This window comes from Leucopleurus acutus (genome assembly GCF_964270905.1).
Source record: "Leucopleurus acutus genome assembly, chromosome: 11".
NCBI classification, from domain to species: domain Eukaryota; kingdom Metazoa; phylum Chordata; class Mammalia; order Artiodactyla; family Delphinidae; genus Leucopleurus; species Leucopleurus acutus.
In genome coordinates this window covers 59,230,910-59,248,062 of record NC_139152.1, presented here as the reverse complement: position 1 = coordinate 59,248,062, position 17,153 = coordinate 59,230,910, and the positions used below count along the sequence as shown (strand labels likewise).

General features: G+C 37.7%; 1 protein-coding gene across 1 annotated transcript in view; it reads right to left on the bottom strand.

The window, feature by feature from the left end:
- The window catches only part of TRHDE (thyrotropin releasing hormone degrading enzyme), a gene marked incomplete at its 5' end in the record, with an annotated part of 412,544 nt that overhangs the window by 198,513 nt on the left and 196,878 nt on the right, over window positions 1-17,153 (bottom strand). The window contains one exon of the mRNA XM_082849811.1: window positions 808-962. Coding sequence (XP_082705937.1) covers window positions 808-962 — 155 coding nt within the window. The remainder of the gene's footprint in view (window positions 1-807; window positions 963-17,153) is intronic.

Below are 17,153 nucleotides of genomic sequence, written 5' to 3'. Positions count from 1 at the left end.
GTAACAAATTGAAGTTGTACAGTATCACACTGTGATTTCTGGTGTTTTCACTTAAAAACCATCCATAGTTTCTGGTAATCAGGACAAAGATTGCTTTTTATTAGCACAAACGTTTATTTTCAGTTATTTTTTTCGCTAGAATCAAGATTCTAATAAGCATTGTGAAATCTCTGTAATACCTTCTGCTCATTGTAAGAAAGTACATAAAATCAAAATGAAATTAATTTTATCTTAGCTTCATGATAAAGCTGGCTAATTTACATATGAATTTCTAAACATGTCAAGACAAAAAAATATCAATCATTTGAGAACAAAGAGGCTGTCGCAGAGTTAGTGAAAGACTTCCTAAGTGTCTGTGTGATGGGAGAAGGGGAATAACAAATTGATTTCAGCAAAAGCAAATTTTGACATGTACACAAAACTCAGCTGCATCTTTCAGCAATGCAATAAATCATTGCCATCACTGCACTCTCCATATAGACACACCAATAATCACAAGAAAATACAGCAAGGTTGACAAAGAATAGTGAGTGGATAGGGTCTCCAAAGAGGCTGCTGGGTAGCAGTGCCATCTCACTCCTCAACTAAACTGAATGACAGTTACTTATTCAATATGATCTGTGTGTTTGCTTTCGTTTGTGCCGTCACTTGAGAACAACCTATCTTCCAAAAAGAACTACATGGTGCTCTATACAATTAAAACTTAATTGGGAGGATAATAACTTAGCTCCTAATCTAAGTATCTGAAATCATTCTACATTCTCGATAGTTTGCAATTATACTTACACCTGATCCTTTTTCTCATACCTGGTGACATATCTCATGAACAATGACCATGGTGACATCCAGCAAATAAGAAATAGATGAAACACTGGGATCCAGCAGTATTCTTTGTTCCACAAAAATACTTAGTCCCCAGTTCTCCATAGCAGCATACGGATGCTTAGGCACAGCTAAAAGATCTAGAAACAGAATAAAACAATTCCAAAGGCTTTAACAAACACGTCAGATTCTAAATTCATGTCCAACAAAAGTCCAGAAATCCTAATTAGAAGAAATACTTGTTCTTTCTCGGTAATTTTTTTTTTTCTAAATTAAACTACCTGCCATTTCTACGTGACAGCAGAAATATAGGCTATCACTGTAAATGCTGGCCATATCCATCCATCACAGTTCATTTTCAGACCCAGTGCTGTAGGAGGTTGGAAGTATCAGCGCCATTATTGATGGGCCTGTCCTAATAAGTTGCAGAAAGTCAAGGAAACCAAATGCAGCAGGAATCTACAGAGTCAAAAGGCATTGTGCCTTCTAATGAAAATATATTCAGCTCAGTGCAGTAAATGCTGTACTCTTGTTTTTACCTCAATATTGTTCAAAAGAAAACATCTCACATCAGTTTAAAACTCCAACATATCATATTTCTAATTGCTTAATTCTAATGTATTTTTTGAGTTTTGTTACAAATAAAATATTACATGTAAATATAGCTCAGATAGAGAAAACTAAAAAAGTAGATGTAGTGTCAAAAGGACTATTGAGGGGGGCTTCCCTGGTGGCGCAGTGGTTGGGAGTCCGCCTGTCGATGCAGGGGACACGGGTTTGTGCCCTGGTCTGGGAAGATCCCACATGCCGTGGAGCGGCTGGGCCCATGAGCCATGGCCACTGAGCCTGCGCATCCGGAGCCTGTGCTCCGCAACGGGAGAGGCCACGACAGTGAGAGGCCCGCGTACCACAAAAAAAAAAAAAAGGACTATTGAGGGAACCTGCAGACTCTGGTTCTGGTCCTGCCTCCACCATTAATTAAATATATGACATCAGTAAATCACTTTAATTTCTCAAGACCACAATTCTCTCACCTATAAAATAAGGTTATTGGACGTCATGATCTCTCAAATCCCTTCCAGCTCCAAAAATCTATGATTAGGTGATTCTAAGATTTGTGCTTATTTTAAAAGGTTGTAGAGGTATTGTCAACGTTTGCTTAAGGTGACACAGTAAGTACATGCTTTGATGCACTCCCTCTGCTCAAACACATAGCAATGTTAAGTAAAATATTAAAAGGAAAAACTGAAAATCATCTCCAGGCTTGAAAATAAACCTCTCCATGGACCAGAAATGGTACATAAGTGCAAAGCAGTGATTGCATGTGAAGCCACGGGCAGTGGCATTTGGGAACTGGATCCAGCAGGATTCACCGGAGCCAAAGGCATCTAAGCCAAGCTGATAACTTGTTGCCAGAGGCTGACGTAGGGCATGCATGTGCAGAAGGACTGAATATAGCTGGTGCTCAGTGCTGCTTGGGAAAGCTAGCAAGCGGCAATGTAAGGATTCGAACCCGGGCAACCTGGCTCCACTTTCCCATGTAAACCCTGGACTAACTCCCTAGGATGCTAAGAAAATAATGGTACAAAAATGTTTGCTGCAGTATTCTTTGTAAGAATGAAAAGAGAAAACTGCAAGCCTTTCACCGAGATAACTGACAAAGAAACTGTGAAATAATTCTAAAAAGCAATACCATACAACAACTGAAATATTCTTACCACTAGATTCTAACACTACATGTATCAACACGGATAATCTGAAAAACATAATGTTGAGGGAACAAATAAGGTGTAGAATGGCCCTTACCATATACTACTTAAAAACAAGCAGAATAGTACCATAGATTGCAAATGGATACTCACACATTCACACATACACTCAGACAGACAGTAGTGGTAAAATGCACACACAGTCACACACATATAGGAATGATAAACACCAGATTCAGAATTATGATTGCTTCAGAAAAGAAAGAAGGAATGAGGGACAGTCTCTTAGGTTCCTGGAGCCAATTTCAACATGTGTGCATGTGGGGCGGGGACGTGGGAGGGTTTGTCCCACACCGTCTATAAATAATTCTTGGATTCCAACAGAGTGACCCAGTATTCAACTCAATTCCGATACCATCTACCCAAAGATAGAATCAGATTCCACAGGTTAAGGGTTCAGTCCTACAACACTGCACCCCCCGAGATCCCTACTTCAAAAACCAGTCCCAAGCCCAGGTTGTTACCTGTGCTTCTGACCTATGGACTAAAGATAAGTCAAGTATGGCCCCTGTAACCACTACATGGAAACATGACAGCTTAACAGAACAAATAAAGAAAGAATAAAAAGTCCTGTGAAAGAGAGATAAAACAGATTTAGTTGGAGAAGTTCTTGAAAGAGATAGTATCTGAGTTGGACTTCCAAAGATAAATAGGATTTCGACAGGCAGACAGAGGTACTATATGCATTCATTTATACAAGTATGTATTTATTGAGCATCTCTTTTGCTCAATACAAGCATTGTTTGTTCTGTCATCCAAGCTCCTTGCTCCCTGCTCTCATGGCACTTATATTTATTTGTGGGTGTGTATAGGAAGAGGAGGTTAATTAACAAGTAATAAACGAATGAAAGAAATTTAGTAAATGATAAATGCTACCAAAAAATAATTGAGTAAGACAATGATTGACTGGTAGGGTGAAATGGGTGGAGTGTGGTCAAAGCAGGCATCTCTAAGGTAATCACATCTCACTTGAGATGTGAATAATGGTAGAAGCTAGCTGTCTGAAGATCTGTGGAAGTATTGATATATTGTTCTAAGAAGAGGGGACAAAAAATGCATAGGTCCTAAGGCGGAAATGAGGCTAGCATATTGGATAGAATGAAGGTTGGTGTGGCTGAAGCATATAAAGGAGAAGAGTATAGTTGTGAGAATTATACAAAGTGCAAGTACATAACAAATAGACATAGTTCTACTTAAGATTTTACCTTGAGACCTTCCTTAAATATGAACAAACCAGGCAATAGAACAACATTGCGCCAACTCTGCCTGCCACCAGCAGATGGCAATAGCAGTAGCAGGTCTGGGGCCATTTACTTGTAGGAACACGGAGACTTATGGATAAGCCTGTTGCAAAACAGAGGCACTTCTGTTTGCTGGAGTTCTCCAAGAGCCGAGCGTAGTCAGGTCCCCAAGACTGAGTCAACAAATCAGGCCACACACTGGAATATGGAGTGGCTCAAATGGCACGGACAGAAAATTCTAGACATGGGCCAGATGCGAGTCTAAGAGTTTGGAATAAAGAAGGTACAGCCAGGGGCAGTCATCAGACAGCAAAAACCTGACTAGCAGCCTAAGCAGGCGTGGTGAGGGGGCAGCTGAAGGTTGGTGCCAACGATCTCAGGCAATGGTGACCTAAGTAGGCAGCTGGTGACAGGTTGGTTTCCAGAGGTCTAAGGGCAGAGAAGTCAGACCCGAGTAACAAAGCTGTACTTCAGCCAGACAAAGACTCTTGAGCAAATGGAGTCAGATTCAGATAAAGTGATTGAGAACAGAGTGAAACACAGAGGGATCAAGCACAGGAGGCAGCTTCTCAGATGCTCACAGGCTTAACAACAGATACAGGGAACCATGTCTATGGCTGGCAGAAGGAAAAAAAAAGAAAATTTTAAAAATTAGATTACGCTACTACAGACATAATAACCTTCTATCAAAGTACTGAAGAAACCTGGATTTTGTTCTAACAACTATTGAGGGATAATTTAACTGTGTCTCTCTGCTCTATACCTTTATCTCATAAACAGTTCTATATTTTGAGAATACCTTCAGAAGGCATATATCCACAGAAAGACTTGTACACAAATGTTCATAACAGTTTACTTCCAATACGCCCAAACTGGAAATAATTCCAATGTCCATCAATAGATGAATGGATAATGTGTGGTATAGCCATACAGTAAAATGCTGTTCAGCAATAAAAAGAAATGAGCTATCAATACGTGCTACAACGTGGATGAGCCCCAGAATAGTTATACTGAGTAAAAAGGAAGAAAAAACATATATGTTGTACAATTCATGTCACTTACATAAAATTTTAGAAAATGCAAATTAATCTATAATGTCAAAAAGCAGATCAGTAGTCACCTGGGGACACAGGCAGGAGGGATTAAAAATAGCAACAGGAAAGAAAGAATGTCTCTATGTGTATAACTGAGTCACTTTGCTGTACAGCAGAGATTGGCACAGCACTGTAAATCACCTATACTTTGATTAAAAAAATAAATTAAAAAAATAGCAACAGGAAACTTTTGGGGGTGATGGATAGGCTCACTATGGTGATGATTTCATGGGTGTATACATATCTTAAAACATCAAATTTTACACTTTACATATGTGCAGCATACTGCATGTCACTATACCTCAATGAAGCCGTTAATACTTTCAGTAACTGAAATATTCTTTTGCTTAACTTTGAAGATAATAAGATTTATTTACAATGAATTAAATTGTCTCAATTTTTGCAAAATAATTTGTCATGAGGCTATATGCATTAACGTGTGCAACCACAACTCTTTAATATGCCTTGAAAACAGAAGTAAGAAAACTCAAATGTTTCAGAGTCAAATTTACTTGGAAATTAAAAGAAAATCCTGGATAAAATTATGCATAGGAGTCTGCTCCCAATTAATTACGCTAGTCCTAAAACTATAGGCAGATAACAAATATTCATATAATACTAGTGAATGTGATTACATAAATCACCATAAAAATCTGACTTTCTCTACTTGTTCCCTTCAATGCACTAGAATTTACTTTCTATCTTTAACACTATGTTGAAACAGCTGTCGCTAACTAAGAGCACAAAATCTCATGGAGACCTCTGAGTTCTTACTTTTTTTTTTTTTTTTTTTTTTTTCAGTACGCAGGCCTCTCACTGTTTTGGCCTCTTCCGTTGCAGAGCACCGGCTGCGGACGCGCAGGCTCAGCGGCCATGGCTCATGGGCCCAGCCGCTCCGCGGCATGTGGGATCTTCCTGGGCCAGGGCACGAACCCGTCCCCTGCATCGGCAGGCGGACTCTCAACCACTGCGCCACCAGGGAAGCCCTGAGTTCTTACTTTTTTGATACTGCCAAGATTTATCACACTGCTCATTAGGGTCTGTCATAGAAAGATATCCGTGTTTCTCCTCCACTTCCCAGATTAGCCTTTCTTCTTGTTGTTTTTGTTCTTGTTTGTTTGTTTAATTTTCTTGTCATCTTCTGATTTTTGAAAACCAAAGTTCTAGGATTTCCATCTGCATGTGTGTGTGTGTGTGTGTGTGTGTGTGTGTGTGTGTTTTAACTCATTCTACTAGTTTTCTTTTAGTGTCCTCACCCACTCCAATGTCATCTGTCACCACCCACATGCCCAGATAGCTCTCTTTGAGCTCCAGAGGAAAATATCTAAGCATCTTAGTAGTAGACTGTTAATTGATAGTCCCCCCTCCACAGCCACTAATGTACTATTCCTTCTAGAATAATCCTCTCCCCTGTAATCTGGTTTAAACGTTAAGAAAGCTTTGCAGCTTCCTCTTTTGGACTCTGGGGAAGGTTGGTCACCAAGAAAAATGTCCCACTACCCTAACAACACGGTGCTAAAATGAACCCTGAAACCACGTGGAAATGTTCAAAGAATCATCAAGCAGTGTCTTATAATACATACAAACCGAAATCCAATCTCCAGCATTAGGGGCAATGTTCTGATGTATAACTTCATAAACCAGAAGTAGACTTTAATGTATTCTACATTATTAAATAACCACTAGCAAAAAAACCATATGCAATACCAGGCCTCTCCTCCCTGCCTCAGTCAGATTCTGAGCTCACAGATCAGCAGAGTTTGTTGTCCAGAATCATTTCCCCTCTGACGACAAATCATGCTGAATATAGCTTACAACTAGTTTTGCCTGATGTCACAAACCAAACAGATATGTAGACATTACCAAGTTCCATCCAAGAAAGAACATTAAATTCTGCAGTTCTGCTCATCAGTTCCATGGTTTCACTGTTTGCCGTGTGAGGTGCTCTTCTCCTTTAAACTTCTCTGCTAAGTATCACTCAGAGGCACTCCCTCCAGATTCACAGACACATTCTGAACTTTGCCCTGGTTCTTCCACCCCAGATCTATCCTGCTCTCAAATCCCCAGACTTCTGCACTAACTCTTCCTTCTGTTTCCTTCACCCTTTAACTTTCAGCCTCAATACTATCTTCCATGCGGTGTCCTAGCAGCATCTCAATCACAATCCGTTAGCTTTCCAGCACTGCAACCCTGCCCTTTTTGGCAGAGGGCAGTAGACATAGCAGTTAAAAGTTGGAGCTTTAAAAAAAAAAAAAGTTGGAGCTTTAGAGACCACACTGTTTGGGATCCAAACCCAGGTCTAACATTTACTGGCTATGGAACTTCAAACAAATTGTTCAATCTCTCCCAGCTTCCATCCCCTCATTGATAAAGCGGGGATCACTTCCTTGCAGGTTGTTGTGAAGATTCAATGAGATGGTCAGTTTAAAGCACTTAGTCCTAAGCACAAAACGTGATAAATCAATGCCATCGCTATTTGGGATCTTTCCAGTTCATCCTCACCTTGGGGAATCAGATTCATGACAGGCCTTAGCTTGAGAGAGGAGGAATCTTGTCTTCTAACAAAGATGAAATGTTGGCTAATGTGTTATGCTAGGCATTCTGATTTCTGAATTGAAAATGTTGCTTATGATGTAAAGCAATACAGGACCTACCGAAGAACAAACCTAAAAAAAAAAAAAGTCATAGGACATTCCCATTTTATTATTCAGTGACCCTAAATAAGTTTTAAAGGTATAGCAGGTTAAAAAAAAAAAAAAGTTGTGTTTTGATTATGCCATGACTAGCACTTGAAGATACTATTTACATAAGCATTCATGCTTAAGTATTAAAAAATAAAACTCCTTGCTCTGACAATTACCACATGTGACTAGTATAAATATAAATTGCATTTGAAATAGTAATATTGATAAGATAAAATTCATAGAAGTCCTCTATTACTGGTATTTATAAAATGAGAACCAACGTTTTCCTTTCAAGTGCATGTTCTGAAGGTGTTTTTACTCACAAACAGATTAGGTGCTAAATGGCTGTTTTTAAGTTCATTTGACAGAGAGAGGTTTAAGCTTTGCTATCCTTGGATACATTTCCACCAAATTTAAGACCTATATGGGAAAAGAATCTAAAAAAGAGTGGACATATGTATATGTATAACTGATTCACTTTGCTGTACACCTGAAACTAACACAACATTGTAAATCAACTAGACTCCAATAAAAATTTTTAAATAAAGAGTGAATTGGTCCTTCAAAGCTTTAAAACAGAACACACTTTCTCCTGATGGACTTTCTATTTGGGCATATTTCCATCAAAAAAGATTCGTTTCAGCTACGTACTTTAGCCTGTAACAGAATTTTCATCAGTACCACTTGTATTCACTAGCTTAGCATTTAAGCTCGCAAACTCCTAGCATTCTCCTGAATTAGCGTTAGGCCCTAATATGCACTCAATGTTTTTGCTGACCCTCCTGCACACACTCAAAAGACTTTTTTTTTTTCATTTCTGCAATCACTTTTCCTCAACACTTCCTGATTACTGTCAATTGCAAAGGAGGAGCACTTTTCATGGTTTGTCTAATTCCCTTTTTCCCTGAAAAAGAATTTTTATGCCAAAGGACTTATCCCATATGCACAAGGAATGTCTGTCATTTTCTCACCCATTTAATTTTTAAAATTAGCTCTACTTTGATTGCCATCATCACATTTTGCATCTTCTCTCAAGCACTTCCAAAACTTACGGTCTTTACTTTAATGGACATGATTAGGCATAAACATCAAAAACACACTAAATGATTCCTATCACCATCATCTGGTGACAGGCCAACTTGATTAATACTTGTTCTATAACAAAGATTTGGTGTTATCTAAGAATGTAGGTTGGAAGTAAGGTTCCTTTCTATGAGGGTTTCGTTTACTATATTTTTTCATTTATTCCTAAAATACTTATTCATTACTTAACATAGGCCAGACTGATCTGAACACTGGATATATAAACCCTAAACAATAAAGACACAGTCCCGTTAAACCCTCATGGAGTTTAAAAACCAATGGGGAATACAAACAAGTTTAAAAGTACACATATTATAGACACACATGAAGGAAACCTCAGGGTAGTACATGTGCTAACCTGAGTACATGGTATGATGGAAGCAGCACAGAGCAGAGACTAAGAACATGGGCTGTGAGGCCAGGTAGCTCAGGTTCAAAACTCGATCCTGCTGCTTAGCAGGCTTGTTACTTATCATTTCTGCCCCTCATTTTCCTTAACTGTAAAAGGAAGATGATTATAATTGCTACTATTTCACAGCGTTACTGCGAGGGCTATTGTTGGAACACAAACTCCCAAGTAATCTTTCACATTTCTGTATGTCTTAAGAGCACAGATACTGACTGGTTTTTGTTCCAGACTATCTTTTTAAGGATATTTGTATAGAAAAAAAACAGAAATAGTGTCCTCTCAAAAGCAAAGGACAGGAGTACATACCATAATTTATAAAATAACTAGATTCCTCAGGGTCCTCACCTATTATATAATCCATTGCATATGCAGGTAGCACCTGGACCTCTTTGCGTTGCTCTTGTGAATTGGGGCTCAGGGAACTGGCTCAGAAAATGTTGATACTCTGGCTACTGCTATAGCTAAAGGAATAAAGTTTTATTGTCTCTAATCCCAGAGTTTCATGTCTTCCACCAAGTTTCAAGAAACAATGGCAGGCTGACTTGTCAAGCTTGCAAAGAGGGTAAGATAAAATCTCAGACTCTTCTCAGTTCTTGACAACTATGTGAGTGAGATGCTTGGAACAATACCTAGTTCTCAATAGCTGTTAGCTATTGTAGACAAAAAGCCCCTCCAAAGATGTCCATGCCCGCATTCCCAGAACCTGTGGATATATCAGATTACTTGGCAAAGGGGAATTAAGGCCACAAATGGAATTAAGGTTGCTGACCTTAAAATGGAAGAGTAGCCTGGATTATCCAGGTGGACTCAGTATAATCACAAGGGTCCTGAAAAGCAGGAGGCAGAAGAGTCGGTGTCAGAGTGAGGAAGTGAGAGAAAGACCCTGGAGGCCATTGCTGGCCTTGAAGATGGAAGAGTGTCACAAGCCAAGGAACACGGGGCTTCTAGAAATTAGAAATGCCAAGAAAATTTAGAGATTCTCCCCTAAAGAAAAGACTTTAGTAAGAGCAGTGTCAACCTGCCAACCTACAGAACTGTAAGATAATAAATTCATGTTGTTTTAAGCCACTATGTATGTGGTAATTTATTACAGCATCAATAAGAAACTAATAGAGTATTATCATCATCATTACCTTTATCAATTTTACTGTATTGATAAATATGCTATATTACTATAACATTACTGTATTATATTACTATAATATATTACTACAACAATGTTACTATATTACTGTCACTATTACCATATAAAAGAGGTCCCTAAGAATTGGGAAAGACTTCCTGGAGAAAGTCAGTTATGAGATTTGTTCAGTTAGCTGGAGGGAAAGTATATTTCAGGCTAAGGGTGTCTGCAAACAAGTGAGAGAGAACATGGGACTTTCAGTAAACAAAAACTGGATCAATATGGCTGAAGCATATAGTGACAAATCCTGTATGGGACATGCTGAGTCTGAGCTGCCTCTGGAACATCCAAATAGAGATATCCAGTAAGAGGCTGAATATAGAGGTCTGATGTGTTGGGGAGAGGTTTGGGCTGGGGGAACAGATTTAAGAAGTCATCAGCATGTATACAGTAGACTATGACCCATGCTGAGCATAGGAAAAGACTAAGATATCTGAGGAGCACTGAGATTTAAGAAACAGGCAGAAGAAGGGGGCAAATGAAGCAGGCCCACAAAGGATACTAACAGGCACTGTCATAAGAGGTGGGGGGGAAGCCAGAAATGTGACATCACATCATTCCTCAGTAGTGAGGCAAGAGTCGACAGTGTCTATGAATATCTTAGGTTTATTTATAAAATGCAGATATTATACACTGAAGTAGTTAAATATTAATTAGTGCAGTCAACAGTGTCTATGAATATCTTAGGTTTATTTATAAAACACAGATATTATACACTGAAGTAGTTAAATTTTAATTAATGCTTTCAAAGAATACTAACTTACCATTCAATATCATTTTCAACAGATTTTCAAAATGAATTATAGAACTTCTTACACAGATACAACACGAAGTCTAATTATATGTGTTAGCATCATCACCCAAAGGGGGAAAAAAAAACAATACTCTGTTAGGGGCTTTCATTAATCAGCTATTTAATGAGTATTAGTTGCTGGACTGGGCCCATCCCACAGCGTGGAACTCAGGAGTCTTTTTTTTTTCAAAAGTCTGAGGTAGCTGGGAATCATTTTAGAGGTTTGGATAGCTCTTTGACACTCTTTAATTGACAGATTCACATTTCCAGCAGAAGAGTATAAAAATAGTACTATTTATAAATGAGCATTCTTAACTCTTGAAACTTGGAGTTGTCAGTAAAATATATTTCCAAATTCATATGCACTTCAGACAGTCTGAGTACAGAGTGGTTGCTCCTAAAAGAAATTTATGTAAGTTTGGTAAAGTGGAAACAAAGATTCATTGTGCCTTAAGGCCAATTGCTCTTAGTATAAACTGTACTAGTAATAGACACACCATTCAATAAAAAAAATGCAAATATATCATTCAAAGGAACCAATGTTGGATGTTTAGCTTAAAACTGTCTAGCATTATTTTCAAGCAAAAAGTCAAATACTTGTTGAAGCCCCAGAGGGAAAAAAATCACTGAAGCCCAATAGTTGTTGATTTTTTTAAATCACTTCTTATTGCAGTACAAACTATTATCTGATATTAACTGGCATCTAAACAATGGATGAATTTTCAGAGAGCTATAGTAGTCTAAACAGTAGATTCCACAATTCACTGTGAATTTTAAAGGTTCCTAAGGGAAATCGCTGATGGTGCTTGGGGTAATAAAGGCAGAGAGAAAAAGGAAGAAAATAGAGTTAAAAAATAGCACAATTATAGAAACAGAAAACGCAGTGACACTGTGTTACTTTACTAAACTTTAACATTAATTCGAAGCTAATTTGCCTTTAAGAGAACTAAAATAGAACCGTACCAGTTTAGCCCTTGGTGTTTTACTAAAAGCCTCTACCTTCACATAACCCAAACATATAGATTTACCATTTGAAACAGCATCAGTCACTCAACGCCATGAAGAAAATGAATGCCATGTCCCATTCAGGCTGAATTATTTATCCGATGGGAGGTATTGATCAAAATATGAACCATGTCTTTCATTACTGAAAGTACCTGATGCTTTGTTATAAATATCTTCTGAGAGTATAAAGAAACTGCCTTTTCCAAATTTTTCTACAGAAGAGTTTCTGAGAGCTTCTATTCAATGATTTTTTTTTTCAAAACCCATTACTAGTGTTCCAAATATTCCCTAGTTCAATTTACATTAGATCAAGAAATGAAATACAGGATGAACTAATAATGAGCCAGAGATTGAACTGAACCCTTTACTTCTCCAAGCTCCAGCATCTAATGCGCACCACTAAGTTATACTCCTAAAGTGTATTTTATAGGAAAGAAAATATTTTGTACGCCTAATGGGGAAATGCTGAAAAGAGGGGATTTTTTTGTGTACCCATCATAAAAATGTTGCTCCTAATGTAAATACTCAGGGAATTGACATAATTGAAAATTGCCAGAAGCCATTTTCCTAACACTACGGTTAATAGAGCGTGAGGGTTCTGCAGCTCAACACAACGTGTAACTGATAACTGTACACGTGCAGCAGGGAGACTACCATGAAGAAAATGGTAACACCCTTCTCATTATTTCTGTTTCTTCTTGTCCTCCTAAAACACTATGCAGATTTTGCACTTGTGTCTTGGAACCTGTCTGAATCGTTATTAAAATGAAAGCCAGCATTCTGTGGCGTGCTACACTAAAAGGTACAGGTCCAAGGACACTAAAGCTTCTGCTCATGTTTTGCAGGAGCATTTGGGATATTCCACTCCTGGGTGGGGGATGGCATCCTTAGAGCCTGACCACCTTACAGCCTGGGCAGAAAATGCTACAAAGTGTTTGGGATGTTCTAAGAGCTAACTGCCTAAAGGAACTTGTATCCACCGCTCTGGATCTCAGGGCATTATGTATGTGTATGTATGTATGTATATATGTGTGTATGTGTATATATGTGTGTATAAGTATTTACTATATGATAATATGTGTACATTATATAAATATACATACTGAGTGTGCATAAGTGTCTACTCTATATAATATTACAAAAATACATATACACACTATATATATAATAGAAATTAGCTGAAGTTTGATGAATTCATTGAATTTTATGAGTTTATTATTCTAAATTTTATGAGTCTATCATTCTAAATTCATGTTAGAAGTAGACTGCTTTGTATCTCATCCTATGTAAGTTCAGGCAGATGGAGGTATGAAAACCAGACCACAATTTTGAGTTTTATCCCCAGGGGTCAAATTTAATAATAATAGCTAATGATACTTTCCAAAAATTAGCCTCAAGGTCTCCAAATTAGCTATACAAATACACTAACTGCAACTTCGCTGCTGGTTTTACTCCTAACCTCCTGATCTCTACCACACCTCAAGTTTCATCAATTGTTGACTACTAGGTATGTTCTCATATTTAATGCAATTGGCAGCAGAATCTCAGGACCAGCTCCAGATCTAGTGAATCAGAATATGCAGTTTAACAAGATCTTCAAATGATGCATGTTTACCATAAAATTTGAGAAGTGAATCTTCTAAGACAGGGTGCTTTCCCCCAGGGGTTGTATAAGACTGTCTATGAAGGTGTGAAAGTAAATTAGAACTTTTATTTGTATTTATTTTTGTCTGATACAGATACTATCCCTGGTTGAATTATCAAGGTCCATCAAAAGAGAGCAGAAATTCCATAGACATCAAAACGACAAACAACTTTCTCATTAGTTCACTTTCAAGGGATTAGGGCATGTGGCAGTACAGAAGCACCCAATTAAATGGATTTATGGATTATATTATCTAGTGTAACTAAACCAACCCTCACAAAATAAATAGGTGACTTAAAAAGACACCTGCAAAAAAAATAATAACAGATTGAGGTTCGTACTAATAATACAGACACCAAAAAAAAAAAAATAACAGAAAAAGAAAATGATAGAGCTGACAGTCTTTCAATTCTAAGTAAGAATAACTACCATTTTTGAGCACATCTAAGGGCTAGTCAGTTTCTAAGTGATTTATATGTATTAACTCAGTTAATCCTGACAATTCTTTGAGACACGCTATTCATAGCTCTATTTTGCAAATGAGAAACTGATGCACAGAGACATTAAGTTAATTGCCCAGGACAGTCTGGTATTACCAGAAATGGGGTTCAAACTTTGGCAGACTGGCTTAGATCCCCCAACCACTACACTCCATTCATTCTATTCTATCTGCATTATAAGGTGAAAACACCGATATGATTATTTATTACCAAAAAATCAAAAAGAAAACAAATTTATCAACAAGAATACTTGTACTATTGATTTACATCCATTCTCATTAACAAACTTCACTTTGAACTTCACTTTAAGTGTATATTGTGTCTTGAAATTTAGCTACCGAAAGTATTATGTGTACTATTTCAAAACTAAATAAATATAGCTATGTAGAGATGAACATGCTCAAAAGTTTTATAGTGGTGCACAACCAGGAAAAGAAAAATAGGAGACTTTTGCCATAAAGCAGTAGTTCTCAACTTTGAGCATTCATGGGGACCACCTGGAGGGCTGGTTCGAATACATATTTCTGGGCCCCAAGTCCAGAGTTTCTGATGCAGTAGAGCTGCGGTGGGACCTGAATCTGTCTTTCTAACAAGTTCCTGGTGATGTTGATGCAGCTAGTCAGGTGATCACAGTTTGAGAATCACTGTTATAAAGGAGCATTTAGAACAGAAGACCTCAAATATTGTCATACATTTGAGTCACCTACGAAACCTTTAAAAATATTAATGCCTCGGGCTTCCCTGGTGGCGCAGTGGTTAAGAGTCCGCCTGCTGATGCAGGGGACATGGGTTAGTGCCCCGGTCCGGGAAGATCCCACATGCCGTAGAGCGGCTGGGCCCGTGAGCCATGGCCGCTGAGCCTGTGCGTCCGGAGCCTGTGCTCCGCAACGGGAGAGGCCACAACAGTGAGAGGCCCGCGTACCACCAAAAAAAAAAAAAAAAATTAATGCCTCATGCTTCTCCCAAGACTTCAAATTGTTCTCAGGAGGGAACTCGGCCTCCTTACTCTTTACGTTGCCCTAATGTACAGCAAGCGTTGAAATCACTGCTTTAGGTAGAGGGAAAATAAAAGCAGAAAGACTGGTTCAAAGTAATAAAATCCTAACTAAAATACAAAAGTGTTTCAGAGTTGGAAACAGACACTACTTGTTAATTAATTAAATACTGAAGATAAGAAACCCACCAAAGAGGCATAGACCATGCTACCTAGTTGAATGAATGGGTAATGAATTGAATTATGGTGTTCCATTAACCATGATTATAAATCCAGGGAACCAGAAGGGGGAGAGTCAGAAAGGGGAGGGGGGAGTAAGAAGAAGAGAAAGGGAAAATAATTTTATAGTACAAACAGAACAAATTATTTTCATAATGTTAACCTCAAAAGTCCATTTTTGCTAGTAATAGAAAAGTGATACAAAAGTTCCTTTCCATTAACAGCATACAATTCCTTAAATCATTCCAGCAGTTAAAACTTAGGCTGCCTAGCTTCAGAATCCATGTTCTTAATCTCTACTCTATGCTGCATCCTGCTCTATTTTTATATTGATGGAAAGAGGACTCAATTAAATGCCAAACAATAAGTCAAAAATAGTAGGGATTAGCACCCAAAGCTCTGAAACATTAAAAAGATGATGCCTACCCTAGTCTATCTTTTTATTCCTGATGAGCAGTCTGAACTTAGTCTATTGTTTTAAAAAGCTTTTTGAAGAAAAACAAAACAAAACAATATAGGCAGCGTGTCTGCAACGCAGTGAAAATAATGTTGAAATTTCAAATCATATGGACTTCTGCTAATAGCTAGGAAGACATAAACATTATTTACAGATTTTATTACAGGCTACCAATGCTGATTTCCACAAATGTTTAATCCCCTCTTATAGAATTGTACAGTCAAGACTAAGTAAACTTGCTCTAAATGCCTTTGTTCAAGTGCCAACGAGTTCGTGTAAAAACATAGTTCAGTCTCTATTTTAAACATAATCTTGTTGTCAGCTGAGAGCCGGCATTCTTTATTATGGCATAGTACCTGGTGTTAATGAAAAACATCAAAACCTGCTCCCCCATATACAAACACCCTATAAAAAGAACAAATGAATTTTAATCCTTACAGAAAAGGGGAAACTTGGGATCAGATGCAAACCATGCTCTGTTGACATTCTCAAATAAAGAAAATATATATGGCAAGGTACTGACTGCTACAATATACAAAAGTTTCATTTCCACTCTGGCTGAATGTAACAGCAGGTGGTAAAGTGGCATTACAAGACAGTCACTTTCACTTTAAGCCCAAAGGCAAAGGACCCATTCTATTTGCAGAGTTAGCTTAAGTTACTCTGTTGCTTCTTCTATAGCTACATCTACTCAAGAAAAGTAAAAATAAAAAAATTTCCATTATCTCCAAAGGTAAACAAAATGACTAGTTGATAATATGTCTCTTTTTCTTTCTTTCTTTTTTATCTTTTCTAGATTGCTTTCTGTAAGGCTGTGGTTCAAATCATTAGGCTAACCTACAATAGCTCTTCACTTATCTAAGATGCTTTAGTGACCTTAAGTATTATTTCTTAATAATGTCATAATTCAGAACACAGTACATGATGAGCACAACTTTTAAAAACAGTTCTAAGTCAAATGTATTAGGTATTAGGATCTGACTTTCAAATAAATTTTCACTGGAACACTACCACCCTAAGTTTATGGAAGCTAATGAAAACATATTAACTGTTTAACACTGATACTAAACTGAACCAATGCTTATTTGCCAAATTACTGATTACTCAGATGTTTTTCAGTTGAGGGAAATCTGTTTTATCATGAATTTTTAGTGGTCTTATTTGTTAGACTAAATACAGCCCTACTGCTAACCCAAATGACATCACTATACAAATTACAAAAATGCCACCTCTTCCTCAAGGCACTGTACTGCCA